Raw genomic sequence first — 26,939 nt, 5'->3', positions numbered from 1 at the left:
GCTTACGAATAATAACAGGTATTGAGAAAGTTGATTGCACATAATGCGCTGAATATTTTTTGCAAAATATAATTCATCATTTTCCCATTAACTTTCATCAGCTGACTGCTGTGTGAACAACTGAAATAAGTCCCATGAAATCAATCACTTGTTGTGCATACATTTTTATTTGGATTCTTCTTACTGGTACTTGGCGATTCCTACCTGTAGTCTACCATTGGGGAGAAGGACATGATTGACACACTGGGGGAGAGAGACTTATGCTGACCCCAAAAGTGGAGGTAAGAGTATAGCAAATACATGTCTGCTTTTTAAAAATCTTAACACAGGGGGCTCCTGGGTGTTCTCTCTCAATTAATCAGATTCAGCTATCATAAAACTGTTTCTCCCAGTGACGCAAACACAGGTAATCTGTATCTATCAAAATGCTTAATGAAAAGCACTAACCAAGCATATCACTATTAAAGACTACTTTTCTTTTTTTCAAAAAAGGAAGAACTATTCAACTATTGTGATAACATACTCCCATATATGAGACCAATTACTCATAAAGTAAACCCTTTATTTTATCAACCTGGATTCCACAGATTTTAGATGTAATAGATAAAATCTGAATTTCAGGCAATAGCAGTTTTTGCCCTAGACAAGGTTTGGTGAGGCAGTCAAACAACATTTGTTGCTTCTCCTAAAATATGGACATGCTTCTGCATATGCTTCATGTTTTAAAGTGAAGAGTTAGCTAAAACTGGATACTTTCTTCAAATTAATAGGTTGTCCAATATCATCATCACGGGAACCCAGGCCTGTCCACAACAGATAGCTAAAGGTAAGGTATTTTTTTCATGTGTGAGTATGTTTTGCAGCTAAAAAAAGTCCAATTTGCAATTGAATGTACGTTTGGCATTACTGGACACTCTTTCCCCTGACTAGTCAATTGAGGATTTACTATATTTATAGTACAAGAGCCTCTGATTCCTCAGATTAATGGCAGACAAAAAAAAGTCTCTTATTTTTTTCAACGAATTCCCATTCAATTTGATTTTTTAAAAAACAGCTTTACAAATTATTGCAGAGGACGAGAAAGTAAACAAAATTCTTAATTCTTGTGGGTAGAGTGTCATGCATGGTATTTGCATTATTTACTTACAGTGTGACCAGTGTGTGTATATTGTTCCTTATACAATCATCTCGCCAGTGATATGTAGCCACCCAGGCTTCCATGTTTAACCTAAATCCTTATGAAAAAGCTCCAGAATGGAACTCCCCCCACTGGGCTGCCCAGTAGCAGTAGATGTGTCACCAATAAAGGGGAGTCACCTGGAGAAATTTGAAGAAATGTTCAACCTGTTTTCTCAACCCACAGATTTGGTGAAGAACTTCAAAAGGGTATTTGTGCCCAGAATAAGAATTTGCCGCAGTCCTAGACAATGTGGGTAATAGTAATTCTGGGAATTGTAATTTAGCAACATCTGGAGGGCCATAAGTCCCTAGATCTCATTTATATGCATAATTCTGTGCATGTTTTAAGTTTACTTAGAAGTAGGTTCTACTAATTGTATTGAGTGGATAACTTATATACAGTGGAGAACATGTATACAGGTAGTCCTCACTTAATGTCCCTAATTGGGACTGGCAACTCTGTTGCTAAGTGACACAGTTGAAAAGCAGAAAATCACATCACTGTGCTGACGTATGATAGCAGTTCTGGCAATTCTGGTTACAATCATTAAATTAATCGCTGCGGGTTGTTATGTGTGATGTCACGTGACCGCAACTTGCAATCTCCTGCCAGCTTCCCCATTGACTTTGCTTGTTGGAAGCCAGCTGGGAAGGTCACAAATGGTGATCATGTGACTGTGGGATACTATGACTGTTGTAAATGCCAAGTGCCCGAATTGCGATCACATGACCTCAGGGATGCTGTGTTGGCCACAACTTCGAGGATCAGTTTTAAGTCTCTTTTTTCAGTACCACATAATTTTGAACAGTCATGGAATGAATGGTTGTTAAGTGAGGACTGCCCGTATAGGATGAAGCCTAAATATTTCAGTTACCAACAGGCTAAAAAAAATGCAATAGAAGAGCATTAATGCCTGGCAAGGAAGACTAATTACCAGATGTCCCATCCATTACAACTATGGATCTTATATAGAGATTTTATGTTCAAGTTTGATTTTTAAAAACTTTACATGAAAATTGCTACAGGATGAATATATAGCATAGCACAAAAGATAATTCTATCTTTTATCAATGCATATGTGCACATCAATGTGTGAGGCTGCCTACTGGACTAGTTGTCTTCAGGAATATATTTTGAATAGTGCCTCCATACATTTCAGTTTTTTTATAATGTTATTTATGATGGAGAAAATAATGCTTATTAATGACACAGCACCAAATATAGCTCTTCTAGCTTGGTTATATATAACTTGCTCTACATCTAATTTTACGAAAAAGACTAAGAACCTATAGTTTGTTCCATCTTGGCAATGAAGAACCCAGGCTTTGTGATAAGACTTCACTATTGTCTGAGAGGCTTGCTGGGTTGCTCAGAGTTGTACAAGAGCCACTCCTCTTGTAATATGAAAGAAATGAAAGAGAGCCAGGCAGTCCCCAGGCTGCAACTTTTCGCATACTTTTTCAAGGACCAAAAAATCACAAACTAAGAAAAAAGATGGAGAACGTAGGTTGGGCAATGCAGTAGGCCTAATGAGATTTTGAGAGAAAGCCTCTCACCTTGATCCATAGCCTTTTAATCCCATCTACTGGTTTTGTACTGCTTAGCACAGTGTGAAGGAGAAGGAAGAGAGGATGAATTGTACTACTAAGGGAGCCTCAGGTGAGCTAAGCATCTCTGGTGACCCTGCAAAGTAACATGAAAAGAGCATTTTGGTGGCTTCTTGGTGAGCACTGATTATCATCACCAGATAAAGAACTATGGACTGAAATGGAAGATCATTTGCTAGGAGATATGACTGCGTCTTAGATCTCATGTTATAGATGTTGTGTTCCACTAAAGTATGTTTTGGGTGCTAAAATACCTGTGGTACATAACATAAAAGTTCTATGTAATTTGAATGTACAGTTGGTAAAATAATTGCAGAATACCTCAAGTATAATACAATTTAAATCTTGCAAACTGATTGAGTTGTATACAAGTAATTGGTTTAAGCTGCTACTATTTTTAGAACTGGGTTTATACACATTTATTCTAAGGCTGAACAGAGCTTCTTATATTTTGGAAGCTCCTTCTAATTTTTTCATCAGCATTTCTTCCATTTTCACCCAACCCTGTCTTGCATTCCAAATGGAGCACCCCTCCTCTCTGCAATTTGCCACGCAAGAGCCTGCTGGAAAACTTCCTGTGCATGCATGGGAGCCATAAAAGGCTTATTCTGGCTCTTGTAATTCAGTGTGTTCTTTCTCGCCTGCTCCTTTGCTCACTCCCTCTTCTTTAGTTGATTCTAGCCTAGGCATTGAGAAAATACAGGTCACCTCAGTCGATGGGAATTCCTTTGCATATGACTGTATTCCAGTTCCAGTTCCAGTTCCTGTTACAAAACGAAACATTGTTAAGGGCTGGATTTATGCAGCTGGAGAATTCTTTTCTGTTACTTTTCCTCTTACCAACATACAATCTGCATCCCTTTTGGATTTACTTCCCACTTATAAAGGACTGCAGCCTCCAGGGATCACAGAGCACAGATGTGAGTAACAATCTATAAATGCAGTTGGAGAGACTAAGGGGGCAAAGGAGAGAATGGGAGATTTTGAAGTTGAACTTGTTATCTTTTTCTTTTGCAAAAGGTTTCCTTTCACAGCTGGCTCTTTAATATTATGCAGAAAAAAAGCTATTTGGAAGCAACAAACATAAACTCCATGCTGTTATTAAGTGTTTCACATTTCAGCCTTTTTTTCTTTGCCTGGAGAGCATCTTTTTTTTTGGTGCACAACTTTTATGATGTTATCTTAGATTAATCTAATCATAGAAGTTATCAGTGATTCATCTAAATATTCCTCCATAGTTCCTGAGAAGAATATGAGTCAATTTGGCAAGTTGTATCCTTGATTTGTCAAGGGTCACACTGTATTTTAGACATTCAGGGGTACAGATATGCATGCTGCAACTGAGGAAATTGCATTTAAGCAAGTGAAGCTGAGCTTACATGCAGAGAGAGATGTAGCTGCTCAGATCATGCTAGATGCCTTCTAAATGCCAAATAATGGGATGCAGTATCTTAATTTTTTTTTTTTTTTTTTAACATTTGGTACCCAGAGTGAATTTTCCATATGGCTGATTTCAAGCAAAGTGCAATCCTTGCAGAAAGTATTACCATAGTGCTTTCAAGAGATGTGAGAGAGACAGAAAATACAAGGTTAGGAATGGTGTTGGTGATCATGAAAAAAGAAAGCTAATGTTTCCTATAGAAGGAATTGCATTTCTAAGATATTCAAACAAATTATAGGAAGAATTAAATAATCTGATCTCATCCTGTTAGGAAAGAATATCAGACAGCAAAATAGGAAATGATTCCTAACCATGGAAACAGATCTTGGTTGGAAATGATGCCTGACAGCAACTCTCATGAACCTGCATCTGGCTTCTTGTGAAGTGGCTTCAGGAACAAGATACTTTGTCATGAATTGCCATACTGAGTAATTTCAGTTCTAACTGGCAAGAGCTAGTCTTTATATCTGGTATTTTAAAACTATAAATATATTTTATGATCTTTTGCATGCAAAGTATGTGGTGAAATATATCATTCATGTTCACTGTATGTTTACATGACAAGGAAGTTACATCAGAGTGAGCTAATATTATATAGTGCAGATAGGTCAATCCCTATGCAAAGGAATAAATGGTCACTAAATTAACATCAGAGAGGCAATACTCAGAGGCAAGCAGGAGAAAATTTCAACCTTCCTGTGACATTCTACTTTAATCCATCATTAAAAAGAAACTCAAATTGGAGAAAAGCTGAATTATAACTTGACAAAAAGTTTAGTTCTATTATTTGAGGCTTCAACCTAGAGACTTATTTTTAATCCCACTGTAGGTGTTAATTAACTCAGCAGTGAGAGGATCCTTATAAATGCTTTGTGAATGACCACTGGGCTTGTTTTTTTACACTTTAAAATGATACACAGTTTAAAATTTGATTTTCCCTCTTATTTTCACTGCCCTTTTTTTCTCTTATAAATTAAAAAGTAAATTCCACTGAGTTTAATTCCAAGTTGGATGTATTGAAGTGTTTTCATGGCCACAGCATGGATCTATTTCTGGAGTCCCCCATTAAGTACTAACCTGGCCAAACCATTCTACTAAGGCCAGACAAGGATGGTTATATGTTCCTACCCACTGATTACCTTTCAGCTAACAACAGAAAAACACCTTGGACGTTCTTCTGTTTTTAACACTTTGTTATCTGATTTTTTTCATTAAGAACAAATGAATTTTACAGCTGAATTGGCCTTCTCCTCTAGCCATTTTTTTCTGTTTGGGTTGAAAATCCCAATTATTACATTACAGGCAAATGAGTATACTGTAAGGGAAAGAAACCTCACCAATATTTCAAAGTTCAAAATGCTGACCATCAAATTCAGAAAGTACATGTGTACATACAATTAACACTTTTGATATAGGCCTTTGCTCTGTCTAAATTACTCTCCAATTTTATTTACCTTTGGGATTCTTATACATTTAAGTAAATGAATACATTCTAGGTGCTTGGTTAGGAATGTCAACAATCACCTGGATCTTACTGGGCATTGGGAGGATAATTTTCAGGAGATACATGATCAGGAGAGAAGGTTACCCATCTCCTTGTGTACTTAAGACTAAGGTAATTTGGGTCTAGTTAGTATTTGGATGGGAAATCACTAAGGAATTTGAGTGCTATTGTTATACTGGGAAGTTTAAAAAAATCTCAGAAGGTATTCACAAATTACTTCAGTAATGTTGCCAAAAATGACATGGATGTGTCCAAATATTTATTAGGAACTGAGCTCAACTCAAAAGTGTTTTTATATTTATCTATAGAGTAGGCTGCTAATCTATTCAGTTTCATCCTTTTCTGTGATTTTTTTGAAAGTGGCTGCTATAAAGTTCTTGTATAAGTCTGGCAATGAATATACAATGCAACCCTGTGTACTTATTCAAAAATAATTCCTACTGAATTCTGTGAGTCTTTGGGCCAAACTGGATAGGAGGCCAATCATACAATTAGAAATGTCATGATTAGCTTTTTAAAAGTGAATGCATGGGTCTCCTGGATATTGTATGATTGAAGACTTACCTAATTTTGCTTCTTACTTTTGAGGAAATGCTGTTAAGATTGTGTTCTTTGAATAAAATTGCATATTAGACTAAGATATATTTTCCAAATATGAATGTAGGGGGTTCATTTGCAGGGGACCTTTTGATCTCAAAAGAGGCATTTGCCTCGCCTGCAAAATGTCCCTCTTTTTCTCAGCAGCTGCGCTTTCTCTGACTGGAGGGGAAAAAAACCACAGTAAAACAAAGAAAAATCCCAATAGACAGAATTCTATTTGCAGGTGAAATCCAAGGGCTGGCATGTATTAAGCTTCTCCTCAGCCACTTATTTTTTCACATACATGCCATACCTATATTAACATTACAAAGGAAACAGAGTGTGCCTTACAATACATAATTCTGCCCTCACACCATCACATGGCCTTCAAAGAAAATAAGTTTAATTCAGCTAAGAAATTGAGGAGATGGAGCACAATCCTGGCTGTACTGCAAAATGTTTTATAATATTGCCAGTTTCTGGGGACAATTCCAATATTATACTGAATCTAGGCTGTAATGTAGCCTTAAATATTACTTAATAATTCATATATGAACTATTCATAAATCCTACTAAGAGGCTTTCCTCAAAAGAAAGATTTGCAATTGTTTTAAAATATTGTTTTAGTATTTAGATGATAAAGAGAGTGTAGGGATATCTACCACTTACTCCTGTTATAACATGTAAATTTAGACAAATGGCTATAGATCCTCATGTTACTTCATCTTTCCCTTCCAAACTACTCAGCCAAATTGTGCTCAGAAGGATAAATGAGGTAAATGAACCCTGGTTCCAAATAGTTTTTATTTTACCACATTATCTCTTTTTTGTGGTGGGGGGGAGAAGGAGAGATGGTTCTCCATAATTAGTAAACTATAAACCCTAACACTCCCAGCCAACATGGCCAACAAATTCTTCAATGTAATGCTTTATTTACAATGTAATGCTTATTAAATAGTAGCTTATGTCTGATGCACATAACTGCTCGAAAGCCAGCAATTTAATAATATTCTGCCAAGTAAGAATTTACCAAGTCTCCAAATTTGTGTATGGGCACAAATATGGGCTGGTTTCCATGAAGTTAGACATGCTAATTTATCAAAATATGGTATGCATACTCTGATGTAATTCTTATTTACCAATAATATATAAGCATCTTGGATTAACCCCTGAAGTATCTTTGGACCACGCCTTGGAAAAACTCATATCAAAAACATTTTTACGTTCAAGATGTTACATTTCTATGCCAGTTATAGTGTTTTCATCAACTGGCCACTGGCTATGAGTTAAGAATGTGCTCTGAGACCTGAAAATACTGCACAGCTTGGAGCTGGGATTGTGTTTATTTGTTCAGGGTCACAACAGGTGAGGAAGTGCTGATACAGGTCCTTTCCCTGGCAAGAAAAAAGTAATAACTTTCCCATGATATTTTGGTATAAGAGAGATATTTGGAAATGGCAGCAGTGGGGGAAATATGTGCTTTTATTTTATGAATTACAGTTTAGGAATTGTCAATTGAAAAGTGATAGTATATAAAATGATATTACATATCTATATTTGTGAGCTCTCTTGAGTTTTCTCTGGAGGAAGAGGTAGAATATAATACAGAAACCAAATAAGCCAAGCCAGATCAAAGCCAAATGGCAGTCAGATGATGGCAACAACAAAGCCCGATTAATTGACCTATGGGTTTTGTTTAAATGTATAATTATAGATTTTATCATACTAAAGTTGTCAAAGTCCCACAGACCAGTCAAAAAGAAGTTTCTTATCTAAGAAGTTAATATTTAATAACACCATCTATTCTACTTGTAAGAAGGATCTCTTCTGCAACTGCGACTATGGTAGTTAGCAGTATAGTCCAACCTCCATTTAAGGGGTCATTTGAGGATAAAGGATGTCTATTAAAGCAAATGTCCATTAAATCCACACTGACATAATTTATGCTGTTTGCCTCAATTTACACAATTTGCATAATTTTGTATTTGTCATTGTTTACCTGACTGACACAAATGACTCAAATGGTATCAATTGTCTGAACTGCTTTGTAAACAACAGACTGGGTGTGTTATTTGGGGGTGTAATTTCCACTAACATTTTGTCCATTGCATCTGAAGCCTGCTGAATAGGAGTCTGTAAAATTGAGCTTTTATTGAATAGAAATTGAATTTAAAACAGACAAACAAACAAGTCAAGAACACCATTGCTTTTCTCCCAATATCCTATACATTCTCAGATTTCTGCCCAAGTTGTAGATCCATTCAGAATAAACTGTTTGCCCTAAAACAGTGTTGTCCAAACTTGGCCACTTTAAGATGAGTGGACTTCAACTCCCAGAATTCCCCAGCCAGCATGGGTGGCTGGGGAATTCTGGGAGTTGAAGTCCACTCATCTTAAAGTGGCCAAGTTTGGACAACACTACCCTAAAACAAGGACAAATGAGCATTTGGGGCCAGTAGGCACATTATAGTCAGCACAGTAACACATGTTGAGATCATGTTATGGGCATTCTTGTAAAATGGTTCTCTTGCTGGGTGTGGCCAAACAGCAAGCACAGAACACACTTTTATCAGAAAGTAATTTGGTTGCAGCTTACTAGAAATTAAAATGAATTCTTCTATGCATCCTGCAATTAGTTTTACAGTTAGACAATATTCCCTTTGCAAAACAGAAGAACTGGAGCACTTGACTAATTCATTTGTTAGCATCAGCCAAAAACGATCAAGCACATGCCAACCTATCTTCTCATTTTTGAAGACATATAAAACTCTTGTGGCATTTTATTGCTTGTCTTGTAAGCCATTGTGTGATCCTTGGATGTAGAGTAACAATACAATCTGGGCCAATGCTTATTCTGGTATAAACCAGTCCACTTCATCGGATGAAATGAGCTCTACTCCAGGACTGTATGGCATAATAAATGTGTTGTCTAAGAAGCCAGGGATTAGGTATTGCTGCCACAGACTAACAGGGCTGTCTTTCTAAAAATGCCTCACTGCTGTCCTTGTTTTTCCATCATCTGTTTGAGCTTCTGTTCTAGATTTTACCCATTTTTTTTCTGTGTTACACGTGCGGAGCCTTTCCTTTGCCCTACCTGCAAGCACAGTTGCATGCCAACTTGGTGGAAACCTCAACTATATCCATACATAGGCTCATTTCTTGAAGGCAACTGAATGACCTCCATCCCAAAGAAAAAACAACCCTGTCTCGGAAGAAAGCCTTCCGCCTGAGCCTGCTTAGGTTCACGTGGGGAGGACGGAGCAGCTGCTGCGTGTGGTAAGCGGCCGGCTCCGTTTCTCCCCAACCTCATTTACATATTTGTCAGCTGCTCAGAGCAAGACCGCAAAAATAATCCCTTTGCTTGTAATAGGAGTTTGCAACTTTGTGCCCTAATTAGTGGGCTGTTTCCTGGCGCTTACAGCTCAGCGCTCTGCTGCGTGAGGCAGCAACAATTTATGGGCGATGGGGTAGATGTAAATGGACCAGGAGGACAGACAAAAGGGGCTTTGAAGGAGGGGCCCAAGAGGAAAGCAAAGTTGACTGAAGGAAAATCTTCAAAGCAGGAAAGAGACTCTGACCTGAATGGCATTTTGGGGATGCAAGAATGAAAGAGTAAATTTAATCTATTTTATTATTTAGGATTCAGTATCCAGCAGAGGTGGAATGGAGGATTAACCGAGAAGACCCCATAAAAGGTATGAAAGCTATTTTGTGTGTCTGTAGAACAGAGGGGACAACCTCCTCTTGACCTAAAGCCCTCCAGATTGATTGAACTACAAGTCCCATCCTACAATCAGCATAATACCCAGAGGTAATAGGAGTTGCAGTCCAACATATTTGACAGGCCCTAGGCTAGAGATGGTAGAAAATTCACCCCTGAGCTGTTGCAGGACATAGAAATATATCCTTGAAATTCTCAAGCCACTTGAAGTCTGCATTTCTGAACCACTTCCCTATGTTTGAACATTCTTGTTTGCTGTGTCTTTGTTATGTTTTGCTGCAGTATACATGGATTATTAAGCAGATGTTTCCCTGTCCCTGAGATGGAAGTGCCAAGCATCAAGGACTTTCAGTGGAAAACTCTAGCACCTTTGCCCAGTCCAAGAGTCTATTCTTCCCTGGTAGAGGCTGGTGGACAGGTGTTTGCTATCGGGGGCTGTGATGACAATGGTGCCCCAATGGATTGCTTTGAAGTGTACTCCCCAGAAGCAAATCAATGGAATTCTCTGCCTCCAATGCCTACAGCCAGGGCTGGGGTCGCAGTAGCTACACTGGGCAAGAGGATAATGGTGATTGGAGGTGTTGGAGCCCACCAGATGCCTTTGAAGATTGTGGAGATGTACAACATAGATGAGGGCAAGTGGAAGAAAAGAAACTCTTTAAGAGAAGCCTCAATGGGCATCTCTGTGACAGTAAAAGGCAAGAAACCTTTTTTTTAATTAAAGTATCTGGTGGAAACAACGTTGGCTTTGAGGGAAGTACCCTGTCCTTGAGTATATTTCTGTTTATAATTGGTGGGATGAATGGATTTTTTTTTTCCTATTCAGAGGCCTAGTCTAGTTAGCAAGGGACTATTAATTAATTTCTTTTATTTCCTGACATTGACCCTTTCACCTGAATTGTTGGAATCACCACCAATGAATTGCTCTGGTTGGGTTTAGGTGGTTTTCAACCATCTGGCCTAGAACTCTCTGTGAAGTCTGTCTTGCAATTGGAGGGTGGCCTGATCTTTTCTTCTTTTTTTAAAACACACACACAGCCAGGCACGTTTTGTATCCCTGCCAAATATGGAAGAAGTTGTTTATTCTGTTTTGTTTGCTGAAGTTTTTATAGCTCTCAAAGGACAGGTAAATCAGTGCTTTCTAGAGCATGTGGCAGACTGAAGGCTTTTGCAAAGCATGGGGCTATGATCACTCAGTCGGAATTTATATCAGAAGGTGAGTGTGTGCAGTCAAGCATCAACCTTTTTTCCTTTCAGTATCTTTACCCTCACTTTACAACCTGCTTTTGAAAACTTGAATCATTTCAGGTTTATGTTTGCAATGGAACATAACAAACTGCTGTTATGAAATAGAAAGCCAGAAGCCTCACTTTTCCCAAACAAGCAGTTGCCTGCTTAAATGGGAGCTTGACTGCGGGAGAGACATGACTTAGGGAAGAAGTATTTGTTGGAATTTGGCTAAGTTCAATGAATGCCAGTTTATCAGGGCTGCTCTGCATGTGAGCAACTCTATCAGCCGGACTAAGGTCATAAATACATTTGTAACAGAATAACTCGATGGAAGTTTTTCCCTTAAAGCAGTGGTCAGGCTATATGATCTATGGAACCCTTCTAGCTTTATGACTTTATGGATACATAGATCCTAACAAGTTTAAAGGGCCCGGTACCTTCTGAGGATCCCAACATCACCATCTCTTTGCAATACTCTACCATCAACCCATTTTGTTTTTAACCTGGAAGTTACGGTGACAACCCTTTGTGGTCTCTCCTTCCTTGCTGGTTGGATGGACTGTTGCCTGCTGGTGCATGGTTTAACATTCAAACTATTTTTCTGGAGCTTTGCATTTTTTAAAGGAACAAAGGTAGGCTTAGGAAACACATTTTGCCCCTTACCTCCACCTCCATGGGGAAAACAAGTTCAATTTTGAACAGGCCCAGAGATGTTTATGACTTTCTATTCCGACAGACCCAGGTTTTGACTATGGGACATTTTAATTTAAAGTCTATGTCTATCCTTCCTAAGATAGCATTCTCCTTGCTTGTATAGCCCCAAAGGCATCATCTGACCTGTTCAGCTTGCTGCCCCTCTCACATTCCACCCAAGTGGCCCATAACAAAAGTCTTGACTGGACCACCTGCCTTGCTTGGGGGTGTTAGAAGCCATGGAAGATAAGCTTGAGATTGGTGCCTCCTAGTACAATCTAACAGTAGCTTTCCATAGCTGCAACACCCACTTTAATTTTTAAAGCTATAAAGTTTGTGTTGTGTCTGGACCTATCTAAATGTGATGCCATTCATGTAATTTTCAGTTTTGTGAATGAGCGTATGTGAATATTAAAATGTGAATAGCAGGCCCAGTGAGAATTGGGATGCTGATGGGGAAAGGGACTTTAATCTTTGTCCCCTGTTCTGGTCCTCATCCAGACTGGTGTAGGGTGTGTGTGCATCTATTGCCTGTACAGAAAAGAAATGGTGCTTCGCTGACACTGTGCTTTTGCACTAGGATTGTTATCATATGAACCAACCCCCATTTCAGAGATCATATTTTTGTGAGAACTACTGTAATTGGAAAATGGGCCTTTTCAACACCATTGTGAGAGAATACCCTCCAAATAGAAATTTTCCCTGGCTTTTCTCTTCAACTTTTACATTCAGGTTTTTTTTCCCCTTTATGACTTGAACATTAATTAATTTGCTTCAGTTTTTTTTAATAACTGCTTATTAAAAGGTACTGCTACTTTTAGTATTGCTTATATTTATTGTGTGTTTTATTGCTGTTTTAATTTTTAAAGCTGTTCTGACTGCTTTTAAAATATAGGCATGATAAAATGATAACAATAATGAATGTGTTTCCATTCAGGGATTATTTTGATTTTACATGTAAGTGCATGGATTACAACTCAGATGTGTTTCTGCCTGCAGACTTTGCACTTAAATCTCCACATACACAGTGGGGCAAACTCATCCTGAGCTGCTGAAAATCTAACCCTGATATCATGGCTGGGATTTTGTCTCCTTTTCCCTTCCTGTTTTTCCAGACTACCGAATCTACGCAGCTGGTGGAATGGGAGCAGATCTACGTCCTCACAATTATATGCAACATTATGATATGCTTAAGGACATTTGGGTGTCCTTGGCAACCATGCCAACACCCAGGTATGCTGCCACCTCCTTTCTGCGGGGCACCAAGATCTATGTTCTGGGTAAGCCTCCTTTGTAGTGCAAGGAGACAATTTTTAAGGAAAAGGTATATTGCTGATGAGGCTAACTTTGTTGCACAGTAGTACAAGGCTGTGATAGCCATCCCATTCATAATAGTACCCTCTAATATAAATAAATAAATAAATATTGTGAGGTTTTTAAAATAGCCTTCACTGACTGCATGAAAGTCTAATTGCAGTATTTGTGCAAATGTATATGTGAATGGTTGTTCACATGGAGATAGCTAGATTGAATTGCTGGTTGACTGAACTGAATCTTCTCATTCTCCACCTGAGACAACTGCCTCATCCATTCATAAAAGCGTCTCATCAACTCAGACCATAGTATCCTAGAGTTCAGTATCAGCAGCTGGACATTGTTTGTAATGCCTCATTGTTACCTTTAAAGTCTAGGAAGTGTTATAAGTGGCCTGTGGAATTCCGTATGTTGATATTCACTGTTGTACTGTATTCTCCAGTTTGCTGTTCTCTTTGTAGGTTGCTTGTGCAAGATCACATCTGTTGTGCTGAGCAAAATTGTGATCTTGCACAAGCTTTATTTTATGAACCTTTGTTAAATGATGCCATTATGTTAAGAATTATTGTCATTATATGGCATATATAAAATAATTCAGATGGTAAATAAATACTTAAACGTGTTTTTTTCGATACAAAGTTTAGTTTTAAAAGTACTGTCAGAGTACTGAAGCATGGGTAGATATATGCATGTAAGAGAAATTACTTTAGATCAGTCTTTTTAAAATTTAACAACTTTAAGATGGGTGGACTTCAACTCCCACAATTCCCCAGGCAGCATGGGAGTTTAAGTCCACCCATCTTAAAGTTACCAAGTTTGAAAAACATTGCTTTAGATCAGGGTTCCTCAACCTTAGCAACTTTAAGATGGGTGGACTTCAACTCCCAGAATTCCCCAGCCAGCTGGCTGGGGAATTCTGGGAGTTGAAGTCCACCCATCTTAAAGTTGCTAAGGTTGAGGAACCCTGCTTTAGATGATGCAAACTATACTCATCAAGCTTCCTGCAAGGGGAGAACAAGAGTGATAGGAGAGGAGGTGAACTTAAGAAAAATTACTAAAGCAGTTACATAAATCGAACTTACAGTAAAAGGCTCTTCTAACCACGAGTGCTTTTGTTCAGAATTCATGCTGCAGCTAATGAGCATGCTTCATCCTCCTTGGATTATTTTAAAGTATGTATACTTTGTACAAATTTCAAGATCCTCCCAGATGTTCTGACAGCTACCTCTCATTTCTTACTTTTTATTGCTCCCTTTTGGCTCCAGTTCTGTTAGGGGAGCAATTTCCCATCATGTCTTGATAATCATTTTGGTCACAGCTAACTGTAAATATAAAAGAATGACACCACCATCAGCATCCCCCAAAAGATCAGAAAATAAATTTGGTATATTATAAAAGATTAAAATGCTGCTGATGCAAAATGTAATAGTACAAAATGGACAGATGGATGGAAACTATTATGACATACCTAATGAGCATAACTATAACCTGAAGAAAATACACAATCCTTTTGAAGAATTACTGACAGGACATCTATGGAATAAATTATTATCCTACAACATAGCACACTTTTTGCCAAATATACAGACAGAGAGAAGTTTGGTTGTCTGATTTATAAACTTAAAAAACAGTCTAAGAGTAATCATAATAACCAGCTGAGCCAAGTGATTTCTTTATAATAGAAATGTTGAAGAAGTAGCAGAAAAATCTGTTCAGCTGAGTGACCAGCCAGGAATGGTCAAACCTTACAGAGAAAATTCCTTAATGAGGGGTAATTATTTTTCCAATATTTTCATTGGTAGCCAGTTCTTGCTATTTCCTAATAAGATGATGAAGAAAAGGACATAAAACTGAGTTGGTCTTTCAGTAGCCCAGAGAATTCCTTTCCCCTCACTTGTGATAGCATCTCTTTACCTGCTTTTCCTCAGTTCCCATTCCCTAATTCTTGCTGAATCATCAAAATGATAATGTTGCTGAGTCCAAGCTGGCTTTTCACTACAGTATATGCTTTTCTTCACTGAAGGTGGAAGGCAGTCCAAATATGCTGTGAATGCCTTTGAAGTCTTTGACACTGAGACCAGATCTTGGACCAAATTCCCCAATATTCCCAGCAAAAGGGCTTTCTCCACCTTTGTTTGCACAGAGAACAACATCTTTAGCCTTGGGGGATTGCGGCAAGGCAGATTGTACCGTCAGCCCAAGTTTATGAAAAATGTGGACATCTTTGATATTGAGCAAGGTGAGTTCTTCTGGGACTGCCCTCCAAATTCCAATGTGCCTAGGTTGACACAGGGGAGAACAACCTTTTGATAACACACTTTTTATAACTTGCTTTTTGGACAAACAGGGACCACAATAGGTGTGCTGGCGATGTGCTCATGTACCAGAAATAGACTGGACAGGATTTCTGATTACCATCCCTTTTTGAAAGATTACCCTTTATATTTAATTTTTTTTTCTTTTTGGTAGAAAAATGATGCCTCTATTTCTCTGTGGTTTGCCATGTAAATTCAGCAATGCAATTTTGGGAGGCTCTGGAGGCATAAAAAGTGATTGCATGTACCTAATGAACTGAGGGTTGCCTACCCAAGCCTTACAATGGAATGCACAACCTGTGTACCTTGGCTTGCATTTAACCTCTACAAATTTTTGGATCTATCCTAATGATCTTTCAGGATTTGCTGCCAAACTGCCATTATCAAATTGTCATTCCGAACTGGGCAGAAGGGAAAATTATTAAATATATGAAGAATAAACGTATCAACTGTATTTAACATTAATTTTAATTAGAATAAAATGTACTTCCATCCTGGCTCCATTCACTTGTCTTTAGCAAGACACACAAAGGTGAAAAGCAGCCCACTTGTGCATCTATGACATAATAGGGGAATTAGAGGAAAGGATGTAATATAGTAAAAACTCTGGACAGCTGCTTTTGATTTTGCAACTCTATTGAATTAAGTTATATACTGATCCCTAAATATTCAAGAAGCCCATCATCTAAATTATGTTTTCAATCTAAGTGTTTGCATTGTAACATCTTCATTACTTAATGTGATAGCAAATGTAAGAGTTTAAGTAGCAAACATTTTTATTCAGTCTGGTGACTGCCCCCTCAAGGACTTCAAGAATCATATTTATACCAAAAATAGTTTCTCCATGTGCCAGAAAACTTGCTGTTCCAGTTGTATTGCCAATTGCTCCTGAATTTTTATTAAGCTTTAAAATACAGATATAAAATCTTTCTGTGAAAATCATGAGTCCGGAAGTCAGGTTTAACTTAATGGAAGGGATGAGTCTGCAGAGAAACAAAGCAATTTATCATCTTACTGTGAACAGCAAGCTGGTATTTTTCCTCAGGCCTACCTCAAAGGAGCAGAATCTCCCCAGTAATAGTGTATATTCAGGGGTGCTGACTGAGCAGGATCCCTACATTGCTGGACCAACCACATTACTATAATAATTTCCCCAGAAAGCAATGCCCATATATATATGTACAACATTGCATTCTGCAGAAATTACAATGGCAAAGGGAGGGAGTACAGTTGAAAGGCTTGGTGCTTATGTCTGCACCAAACAGGTAAGACAGGTAAAAAGGGGGGAATATGAGCATTGTATTAGCTATGAAAAAGTCATGATCATTTCATAACGAATCGGGTTAATTTTCAGGGGGCTGGATGAAGATTGAACGCTCATTTTTTCTGAAGAAACGACGGGCAGATTTCATTGCTGGCTATTTAAAAGGAAGAATGGTTGTTGCAGGAGGACTAGGTGAGGATTTCTTCATCCCCTAAAAGTGAAATCATGCTTGAACTATATTTTCCTAAAAGCGTTACTTCTACAGTAGTTTTCTTTATGTTGGAAATAGAGATTGGCCTGTCCATGAGACTCTGTTGTCCTTTCCAATGCTTCTCTAATGAGTCCCCCTCTCCTTAGTGACCCCATCCCCATTCCGTGCCTCTGGAGCCAATAGGGAAGCAGTTAGCCTGACAATACAAAGCTTTGCCATCATGAATTCTCTGAGTTCCTTCCTGGGTATGAAATCCAGAAAGTACAGGTTAGAGAACTGGGGTGATGATCTGTGAGTAGAAGTTCACATACTTTGGACAAAGTATGTCCAAGGCAGCAGATGATAGACTAGAAAAAAAAGGATTGTGCTGGGTAAGGCTGAGGGAAGTATAAGAAAGGAAAGATGGATGGATGGATGGATGGATGGATGGATGGATGGATGGATGGATGGATAGGATTAAAGAGTCTACAGGAATCTCCTTAGAAGACCTTTGCGTTATTACAAAAGACAAGTCCAGATGTCAAGCATATTTTTATCCATACAATTACCAGGAATCAAATTTGACTCAGTGATGCTGAACTAAAATCTCATTATAGTTAAAATATTCATATTTACAAAATGAACTGAAAAATTATGTTTTTATTATGTGACATTGGGGGGCGGGGGAGAGAGGTAAAATGAAAATACTAAAAATAATTGAAATGAAGAAAAAATACAACCCACACAAATCTTTATAAGCTTATACTATACACAGTTATGATTGCCTAATTATCTGAAGGAATGCTACAAATTTCACAATTATTTGTGCAGCTCTGAATGTGATACAGTGCAAAACAAATGAATTTCTTCTCTAGAGTGAGAGACATAACCAAATCTATATCCAAGGCTAAGAAGTGTATGTGTGTTTGTGTCATGTCAGAGCAGTAGAGGAAAAAAATCACCTTTTTCTGAAACTGGTCTATGTCCTCAGCATGGCATGTAATCAATTCTCTTTTCTGTATAGGAGAATAATAGCACTATAAATCCAGCTGATTTAACTTGTTTTCTGTGGTTGCTCAAAATCCATTACAGGTAGTCCTTGCTTAATGACCATTCATTCAGTGACTGTTCAAAATTATGACAGTGCTGAAAAAATGGACTTATGGCCTGTGCCCAAAGTTATGGCTGTTGCAGTGCCCCCATGGTCACATGATCAAAGTTCAGGCACATGGCAGCCTGCCTGCACTTACATCCGCAGGGGTGCTGCAACTCCCCCCACTGCCTATCTCCTCCCCATCTATGCCATTTTGGCCATTCTGCACAGAGGCATTTGGCACAGGGGTGTGGCTGGGGCTGAAGTAGAGGCCCAGGGCCTTCAGCAGTCTCAGCCAGCTGCCAGCACAGGCGTGCTATTTGGAAAAGGAATGGGGTGCCTGATTTGAAGAATGAGGTCTTCTGAAGCACCATGAGAATGGGGTACCTGCCATTCTCCAAGTAGCGTGCCTGTTCTCACAAGACCTGGGGAAGACCAGAAGGTTTCCAAAGGATTGTGAGAATGGGGCACATGATTTGAAGAAGGAATGGCACGAGTGGCTTGGAGAACAGCACGAATGGCCTCGGGAAGAAGGCCTGGCATAGCCATCAGTTGCCTTGCATACAATAGGGTCAGGCCAGGCACACCTTGTTAGCAGCAGGAGGAAAATGGTGAAGGTCAGCTGGGCATGACAGAGCCTGGGGAGCACAGAGCAGTGGGGGCAACTGGGGCTTTGCACAATAGTGCCGGGGTGGTTGGCCATGGTGTGGGGCCTGAGGCAGTATTTTTCAGCAGCGGTGGCACTGAGACTGACATAGAGGCCTGGGGCAGTGGCAGCTGGCTGAGACTGCTGAAGGCCTGGTCGTCTACTTCAGCCCCAGCCCTGGCACTGCTGCTGAGTGTCGCTGTGCAGGGCAGCCAAAAGGACATAGATGTGGGGAGAGGCAGGTGGGGAGAGTTGCAGCACCCCTGCAGTTGTAAGCACTGCTGGGCTGGACTGGGGCAGCTGAGGCTTTCAGGGGTGGCTGCAGCTTTGTGCCACACTGTAGTACCCCCCCAACACATGCACTGCCTGTGCCAGGCCTCCCAAGGCTTCCCCCACCACCCTGAGGCACCCCTGCCCTCCTTATCTGGGACTCCCTCCACTTAATGACCCGCAATTCTCGGTTTACAATGGCAACTGGAAGTGCTGCGATTGCGGTTGCTAAGTGAAGCAGTCATGTGACATCTCGCTTTATGACCGCATCGTTCAGCGATGGAAATTCCAGTCCCAATTGTGGTCATTAAGTGAGGACTACCTGTAGTTAAGAAACTATAATAATCTATCCAAAAATTACAGTTCCTACAACAGTGTTTTTCAACCTTGGCAACTTTAAGATGTGTGGACTTTAGCTGGAAGTTGAAGTCCACATATCTTAAAGTTGCCAAGGTTGAAAAACACAGTCCTAGAGGATACATTTGTCCCAAATAGGCATACACACACACACACGCACATACTTCTTTTTAAAATTGCTTTTTAAATGTAATATAAATGTACATCTACATGATCAGTGATCAGTAGAATGTTCATTTGATGGCTTTGGAATTCTGTGCATTTTCTATCTGTCTGTTGCCATATTTCTCTCTAAGCAGGAAACCAACCAACTGTTCTGGAATCAGCTGAGGCCTTTCATCCTGGAAAGAATAAATGGGAAAGTCTACCACCTATGCCTACTCCACGATGTGCTTGCTCCAACATTGTGGTAAAAAACTGTCTTCTAGCAGTAGGTGGAGTGAATCAGGGTTTGAGTGATGCAGTAGAAGCATTGTGTGTCTCTGATTCCTAGCTGGCATGTCACCGGATGCTCGCCATTCAAAGTGATCTACAGATCTACAGTAGCTGTGCAGCTGTTAAAGCTGGGCTAGTGTCCTCCATATGTGAAGAGTAGACACTTTTTCTTCACCATCTCTTGCACTGCCTTGCTTTCCTCTAATTCCGTTCATAGTGTCCTTTGGAGAAAACAAATTCTTGCTCCATGTAACTACACAGTTTTGTGGCTCTGTCTGCTAGCAGAAGCTCTTTCCTATGAGGATGTCACCTTTGCAAGCATTATGGAGCACCGTCGACTCATGAATTTATAGTGCACTCCCCCTGTCAACTCTGAATGGCTGAAAATCATGCCAGTTTTGTAATGGAGCAGTCAAGGTTCATAGCCTGACAGGAAGCTTCATCCCAGAATGAGGAAGCGTATCATATCTAGGACTGTGAGAAGATTTTGCCTTCCTCTGAAATACCATGTTCTAGTCACAGCTATTGAACAAAATCATAAGATTCTTTGCTGGGCTTTTCCAAGTATTTCTTGAAGAGTAACAATGGGAACAAAGGAGGGAATCTCACAGATCTAGAGTGCAGTGTGCCCCAGCACTCCTGAGCTCTTTGAAATATTGCCATTATGATCATGAACTTAATGTTTTTCTCTGGGAATCTTGAGGAGTTCATAGTCTCCAAAGTTCCCTACTGTGATATTGGACTTACAGGAGTTCAAAGCATCCTGCATGAATGTCTTCCTAATCATGCAGCTTATGATGGTGAAGTCACCTCAATCTGTGTGAGAGCAACCAACACAATATCTTAACAGTTCCTATAATTAAAATAGCATACTGCTTTGGCCAAAGGCCTGAAAACAAAATGTTATAGCTGAAGAATCAATTTAAGGAGAAGGATGCCTCCATACGAGAACCAAAATTTCACTCCCTGCAATGCTTGCTCGCTCGCTCCTCCCTCCCTCCCTCCCCTTTGCATGTGTGTGTGTGTCTCTCTCACACACACGTTCTTCAGATCCAGAGTTTGGTTCCATTCAAGTCACACAAAGTGTGACTGAATTTAATATAGCTGCTGTCTGAGTAGCAGTGAAGTTATGGGCTTGGCTTGTAACAGCTTTCACATATCCCATGGCAACAGCAACGTTTGGGTGCAATCTTGCCTGCCTTTTAAAAAAAATCTGTTTCATATATTGTTTATTTATCTTCATTAACCTGCAGGCTGAAATTGTCAGTTTCATCCAAGTGACATAATTGATCAGTTCTGGTTAGTTATTAATAAGTAACACAATTAAAATCTATGTTCATATTGTAACTTGAGTAGTTCCTATGGGCAGTTAGTGTGCTGTTCTTCTAGAGGGAAAAGAGAGAGCCTGAAGCTTACAAGAATACTGTTCCTAGTGTTGATTTAGCTACTGTAGAGCATGGATGGGCCAATATAGTCACTAGGAACTGAGCATGACTCAAGAAAGATTTTACTTTTCCTCTTTTTAATGGGTATGCGTGTTGTCGTGGAAAGGATGTCCCATTCTCAGATAAGCCAACACGAAGACAGAAATATCAGCATCTTTCAGCCAGCTGTTTTGTTCTCCTTAGGGCACTGGCTTCTTAATTATGATAGTAGCTTGGTAAGCACTCTTTTGCTTTTTAAATTTCACAGGATTGTTTTTTTAATTCTACCCATCAACACAACTCTCTCCAGGGTGGTGCTCTGGAAAGCACTGTTTCCACCAGTAACTAAATTAGCCAGACAGTAAAAACTGACTACAAAATAAAAAGCACACAGAAATAAAACCACAAGCAGAAATTCTTGCATGAAATCAATACTTATGAAGAGACTATTAAAAAGGTCTTAGAAAAAGAAAAGATCTTTGAATGGTATCAAAAACAGAAACATTGGGGTGCTGGGTAAATTTGTCTTGGAAGAGCATCCCAAGGGAGAGAGAGAGACTAGGGACTTTCAGAAGAGATTATCTCTGTGCTCAGACAGGCTCAAGTGGGATTAGATAATTCTTCAAATACTTGGGTTTGAAGCAATGCAGGTTGTTAAAAATAAGCATCAGGTTTTGAATTATGCTGGACTGAAACTATGATTTTTTAATGCATTTATTGTTTTGAATGTACGCCCCACTTTCTGTTATGCTAACACTCAAGGCAAAAGCCTTGGAAAGCACTATTTCCATCGGGTAACTAAATTAGCCAGTCTAACAATTAACAACTAGCCGCTTTGAGAGGCTTAAAAAGCAGCGTTATATATATTTCAATGTCATTCTGGAGAAAACTTCGGTTATGCCTGGCTGATATAAGCAGTTTGTGCAGCTTTGTGACACAAGATACTTTCTAGGCATATTACATAAAATTTGCAAATTAGCAAGAGATGAGAGCACATCATAATTTTTGGCTTTAAAAAAATTGGAAGCTTGTCCTTTTTTTCCTGTGTTATAAAGATGTTCCTTGAGAGTGTACAGAAAACAAAACTAGATTTTAAAAAATCCATGTTACAGTCCAACTCTGTTCCAGCAAAACTGGCTTGGTTTTATATGCATAATTAAATGTCAGCTTAAATTTACCCTTACTGGAAGAAATGGGGCTTAAACTTGCTTACTTTATCTGGTTTGTGGATAGAGTATAAAATGGGCTTCAGAAATATCCAAACCACTAGAAGCAAACATTAAAACCTAAAGTGTCCTCCAGGCCAAGCCCAGCAACTCATCATTTCAAAGACATATCCATGCATTTTTCTCGGTAACAGTACTGAAGTGAATTGCCACTGCCTTCTTCAAGGGTATTTTTTCAGCTTCCCAGTCTAGTTTACCTTGAAATTCTCTGATGATCGCCTGTCCTAATCCTGCTTTAGATACAAAGCTCAGAGAAGACTGGCCAGATGCTGCTACACAAGAGTAAACATAGCTTACAAGAAAGTTAAAAAATATACTTCTTGTAACTGTGATGCTGACATCAGAACACCTTTTAATTTTCTTAGGCAACAGTAGTTGGTCTTATAAAATTGCACATGTAGAAGCCACTTGGCCTGACAGAATGATAGTATTTAGTACGTTGCAATCTCAGCCTGTGTTAAGCAAAACATGTTAGGAGTGAAAGAAGATACTAGAAGTTGCATGACAGCTTTAGCATAGTGTAAATTTCTTGCTGCTTTGGGACCATGGTTGCTTTTATTCTTCTTTCGAGCTGTAACAAGAGCTTGGGATGCAGTACCCAAAGGCAGACTTTCCTCTGGCAAGTCGATGGAACCATCTGTGCTAATCCTCTGTCCATAAAAAGCTGGCAGTATCAGCAGATGACGCAAATACTAGCAGGGAAGCCTCTGAAAAGTCTCTTTCCTGCTGCGAATCTATTGCAACCCACACACAGGAGAGAGGGAGTTAAAAAAATGGATATGCTTAGCTTAAAGAAGGAAGATTAAAGGCAGCACACAAACACATCAGAAGAAAAGGTCCCTCTGACAACACTTCCAGGCTAGGCTTTTTTGTGCAAGGACTCTGCTTCATTTTCCAAGTTTTAATTGACAGTGATTTCCATTTATTGCATTCCCATATTTTCCAACCGTTGTCTTCATCCTTTTCCCCCTCCCACAAAATTCCATTACACAGGCAAGGACAGAATAATATTGCAATGTACCTTGTACTGGTATTGCCAGAAGCTGTCTAGAAGCATTGCAAATGTTATGTGTTTCTTGTGTCAAGCATACAGATGTTGGGAAATCTACTAGTTACCACAGTCTCTCAGTGGCACAATTTCTCAATGGCTCAATTAGCATATGTCTTATCAGGCATGACTGAATCAACAAGATGTTTCTTATATTTATAAGCACATGGTTGAATCAACATGTATGTAGTGGCCTAAAAGAAGAAATGAAACAAAAATCTTCACATATTTAAGAAACAATAGATTAAAAAAAATTGAACTGGGGAAAGTGGGAGAAGCAATAATTTAGAAAATTACAGTATTTTCACAAAGAGCTTTTGGAAGGCTTCAATACAAGGCCATATCTGACCTCACTTTTATGTCTTCTATAAGACCAATCATATTCCCTTATTTTAATGCATCTCTTTTTTAGAACATAGTTCCATGCAATACATTTGAAGTCATATTAATCAAATGTCTATAATTTCATAGAATACAGCATAGTCTTCTTTCAAACATCAAAGGCTCTGGCATAAATATTATTTCTGAAGTTTTCTTCTGATAGTTCAACATAGATATATTCAGTGGCCTTTTGGTATCATGATGATAATTGCAAGGTAGATAGCTGCGGGAAGAGATTTAGGGACGATATAAAAAGAAATGAAAGAATTCTTAGATGGCAACAGCGTGAGTTGTAAAGACAACTGGAAAATGAAAGGATCAGTTGTGAATAGGGTTAATGAAATGCAGAATGAAGTGAAAGGATATGGATTTTGATGGATTGTGAGTCAAAAGTACAATGACATCAGGTACCCTAGACAGCAATGGAGCCCTGCCAAGCACATCTTTCACTATTTCAAGCAAAAGTAACTACACATTAAGCACCAAGAATGTGCGAAATTTCTATATGCAGTCCTTCAGTGCATAAATCCCTATCATGGTGGGTCAAAGCTGCTTTACCCCAACATCATGTATTAGACTCAACTCTACTATAAATGTTCACGAGGGCTTCTCTCTGAAACAAATAGTATCTCTGGCTAATGGTCATAACATGAATCTTCTTGGGTCAGTTTGAAACATCTCTTTCTAATGGGCTGAAGAAATGTATTTTTTTTCTGAAGATATCACAGATACATTTTGTCATTACAATGAGAGAAGCTATTGATGAAAATTATATATTAGTTGAACTCTGTAAAGTCATCTGAGTGGCCCTGAGGATTTGGCACCACAGGTGAATTTGGCACATAATAGCTGTTGGTGGATAGACTGTCATGTCTTCTTTCCTCAAGGTAAGTTAAGGTGAAGAAGCAGGTTAAAGCAGTATTCTGCTAGCAGCATAGAAAATGGGAAACTGCTATCAGTTGGTTTGGTCTTGCCATGAAGAAGGGTAAAGAAGCTAGTACAGAACAATAACTTGTATTAGCTGGATGACATAGAAAATGCTTTCTAGCAGATCAAAGGATATTAATGGAACGATGGCCAAGCTATTATTTTAATGCAGGGGTGGGAAACATGTACATGTCCAGATGTTGCTGAAATAAAACCCTCAGCAATGCCAGCCAGCATGGCCACTGGTCAGGATACTGGACTGTAGTTCAACTTATAGAAGTTCCCCATTCCTGTTGCAGTGCCTTACCTCTATTGTAACTTTGTCACCTGAACAGTTTCACAGTCACTGAATTATATATAACCAAATAGATATTCAGATTGGTAGCTAAAAAACAGTAGAAGCTCAAAGAACAAGGTGGCTCTGAGGTGGCATTCTTATGAAACTCTTAGGACATCTTGTGGATTTTCTTACTAACAGCAGTTGAAATTTATCTCAGGGCATTTCCATTTCAGGAACAGCAGATGGCAGCATCTATCCAACCATGGTCAATCTCAAAAAATTAAGCAAGATCAGACCTGTTTAGTACATGAATGGGAGACCTCTCAGGGCTTTAGACTAGACTAGGAAATTGGAATAAGCTCAGAAGAAGGTAATGGCAAACGATTTACATATCAGTGCCCAGAAATCTATATGGGCATGTCTGTTAATTCATCTGGAATGAGACTTTACTTTTTATTTCTAGTTCAGGAAGGAACAGCTGCCAATCCCACTTTGCCTTCCACAGCAACATTTAAACAAGAACAAGTATTCCTTTTACACGGCTATGATGAAATAAAGGACGCCGTTCCCACTTAGCTTTCATAACAAAAGCTAGCTCTCCAGGACTCCATGCTGTCTTCCATGGATGTCTTTTATAATACATACGAGACCGGTTGTACTGTCACTTAGCACAATGCTCAGCATTATACATGACAGGATGTATATGGGGGAAACAATTGAACATGTCAAAGGCCCTGGCACTGCAAGGGACATTTCTCCATCCCCTGAATTAGATGTTTATATCCTGACTAAACTTTACATTTCACTACACTTTTTAGTATGTAACAGATTATAAATAAGACAGGACAAGAGGTTTACTTTCTGCATTGGCATGGTTGATCACTATTCACTTACATGGCATAAGTATCATGGCAAGCTTGGGGATTCTACTGCAATGGGGTTTGTTCTATAACGCTGCAAATAACCTGCTGACCCAGCTATTCAGAATCAAGCTTGCTGACTGATATCCATAGGCTTATCCTAGCATTTCTTTCTTGTCTTCCTGTAATGCAGCCTTCCATGAATATGTGGGTCTCTAGATGTAGTGGACTACAGGTCCCATCACCACCATCCTCTGACCAGTACAGATATTGTCAGTATTGTCATCAACTATCAAGGGGAACTGAAGGGAACATGATAATGTGGTGACCTTCCTGGAGGATGCAGGCTAAAACTGTTTAGGCTCTTTTTCTCATTTTCATACAGGGAAAAAAATTGAGGTTACCCTGGTTGGAACCTCCAGTTCCTTCACTCGCTGAGGTCTATATTTAGCATAGCGTATGTGTGTGAGGAGAACCAAGCTTTTTAAGAGTATCTAGAGGCAGATGCTTAAGGCCCCAAAGGACAAATAAAGTATGTTAAGGAAGTTATATGCTCATAGTGCAAAACCTGCATCTCTGAGCTTCTCTCCCTATGGTGGGGAAAAAAAAGAAAAGAAATACTCTACTTTTCCTGTAGAAAGCCAATGAATAAAAAAGCCTAAAAGTATCTGTCATTCAATCTGGGAAAGCGGAGCCAAGACTAAGAGAAAACAAAGAGGGAAAATCTCTTTTTAGCTCCCTGCTAAAAGCTCCTAGAAGCCAAAAGAATAAAAGGTGCAAAAATGGGCACTTCAGGATCTACCTCTCTTTTTTTTTTGGCCTTCAAATCACTGTTGACTCCTGGCGACTGCCTGGACAAGCCCTGCAGTTTTCTTGGCAAGATTTCAGAAGTGGTTTGCCATTGCCTCCTTCCTAGGGTTGAGAGACAGTGACTGGCCCAAGGTCACCCAGCTG

General features: G+C 39.2%; 1 protein-coding gene across 1 annotated transcript; it reads left to right on the top strand.

Annotated features, from left to right (window-relative positions):
* Nucleotides 1–3,439: 3,439 nt before the first annotated feature.
* KLHDC8A (kelch domain containing 8A) lies at nucleotides 3,440–22,487 on the top strand. The gene is made up of 7 exons (XM_007428358.3): nucleotides 3,440–3,707; nucleotides 9,951–10,006; nucleotides 10,315–10,730; nucleotides 13,071–13,235; nucleotides 15,293–15,508; nucleotides 16,939–17,040; nucleotides 19,704–22,487. The coding sequence occupies exons 3-7, from the start codon at nucleotides 10,355–10,357 to the stop codon at nucleotides 19,895–19,897; spliced, it is 1,053 nt and encodes a 350-aa protein (XP_007428420.1). The 5' UTR covers nucleotides 3,440–3,707; nucleotides 9,951–10,006; nucleotides 10,315–10,354; the 3' UTR covers nucleotides 19,898–22,487.
* Nucleotides 22,488–26,939: the final 4,452 nt, after the last annotated feature.

Source organism: Python bivittatus, unplaced genomic scaffold (assembly GCF_059951505.1).
Source record: "Python bivittatus isolate LINGU-HERP-01145 unplaced genomic scaffold, Pbiv_v1 ctg000700_np1212, whole genome shotgun sequence".
In the NCBI taxonomy this organism is placed as follows: Eukaryota; Metazoa; Chordata; class Lepidosauria; order Squamata; family Pythonidae; genus Python; species Python bivittatus.
The sequence above is the reverse complement of the archived record's forward strand: the minus strand, read 5'-3'. Positions and strand labels throughout refer to the sequence as shown.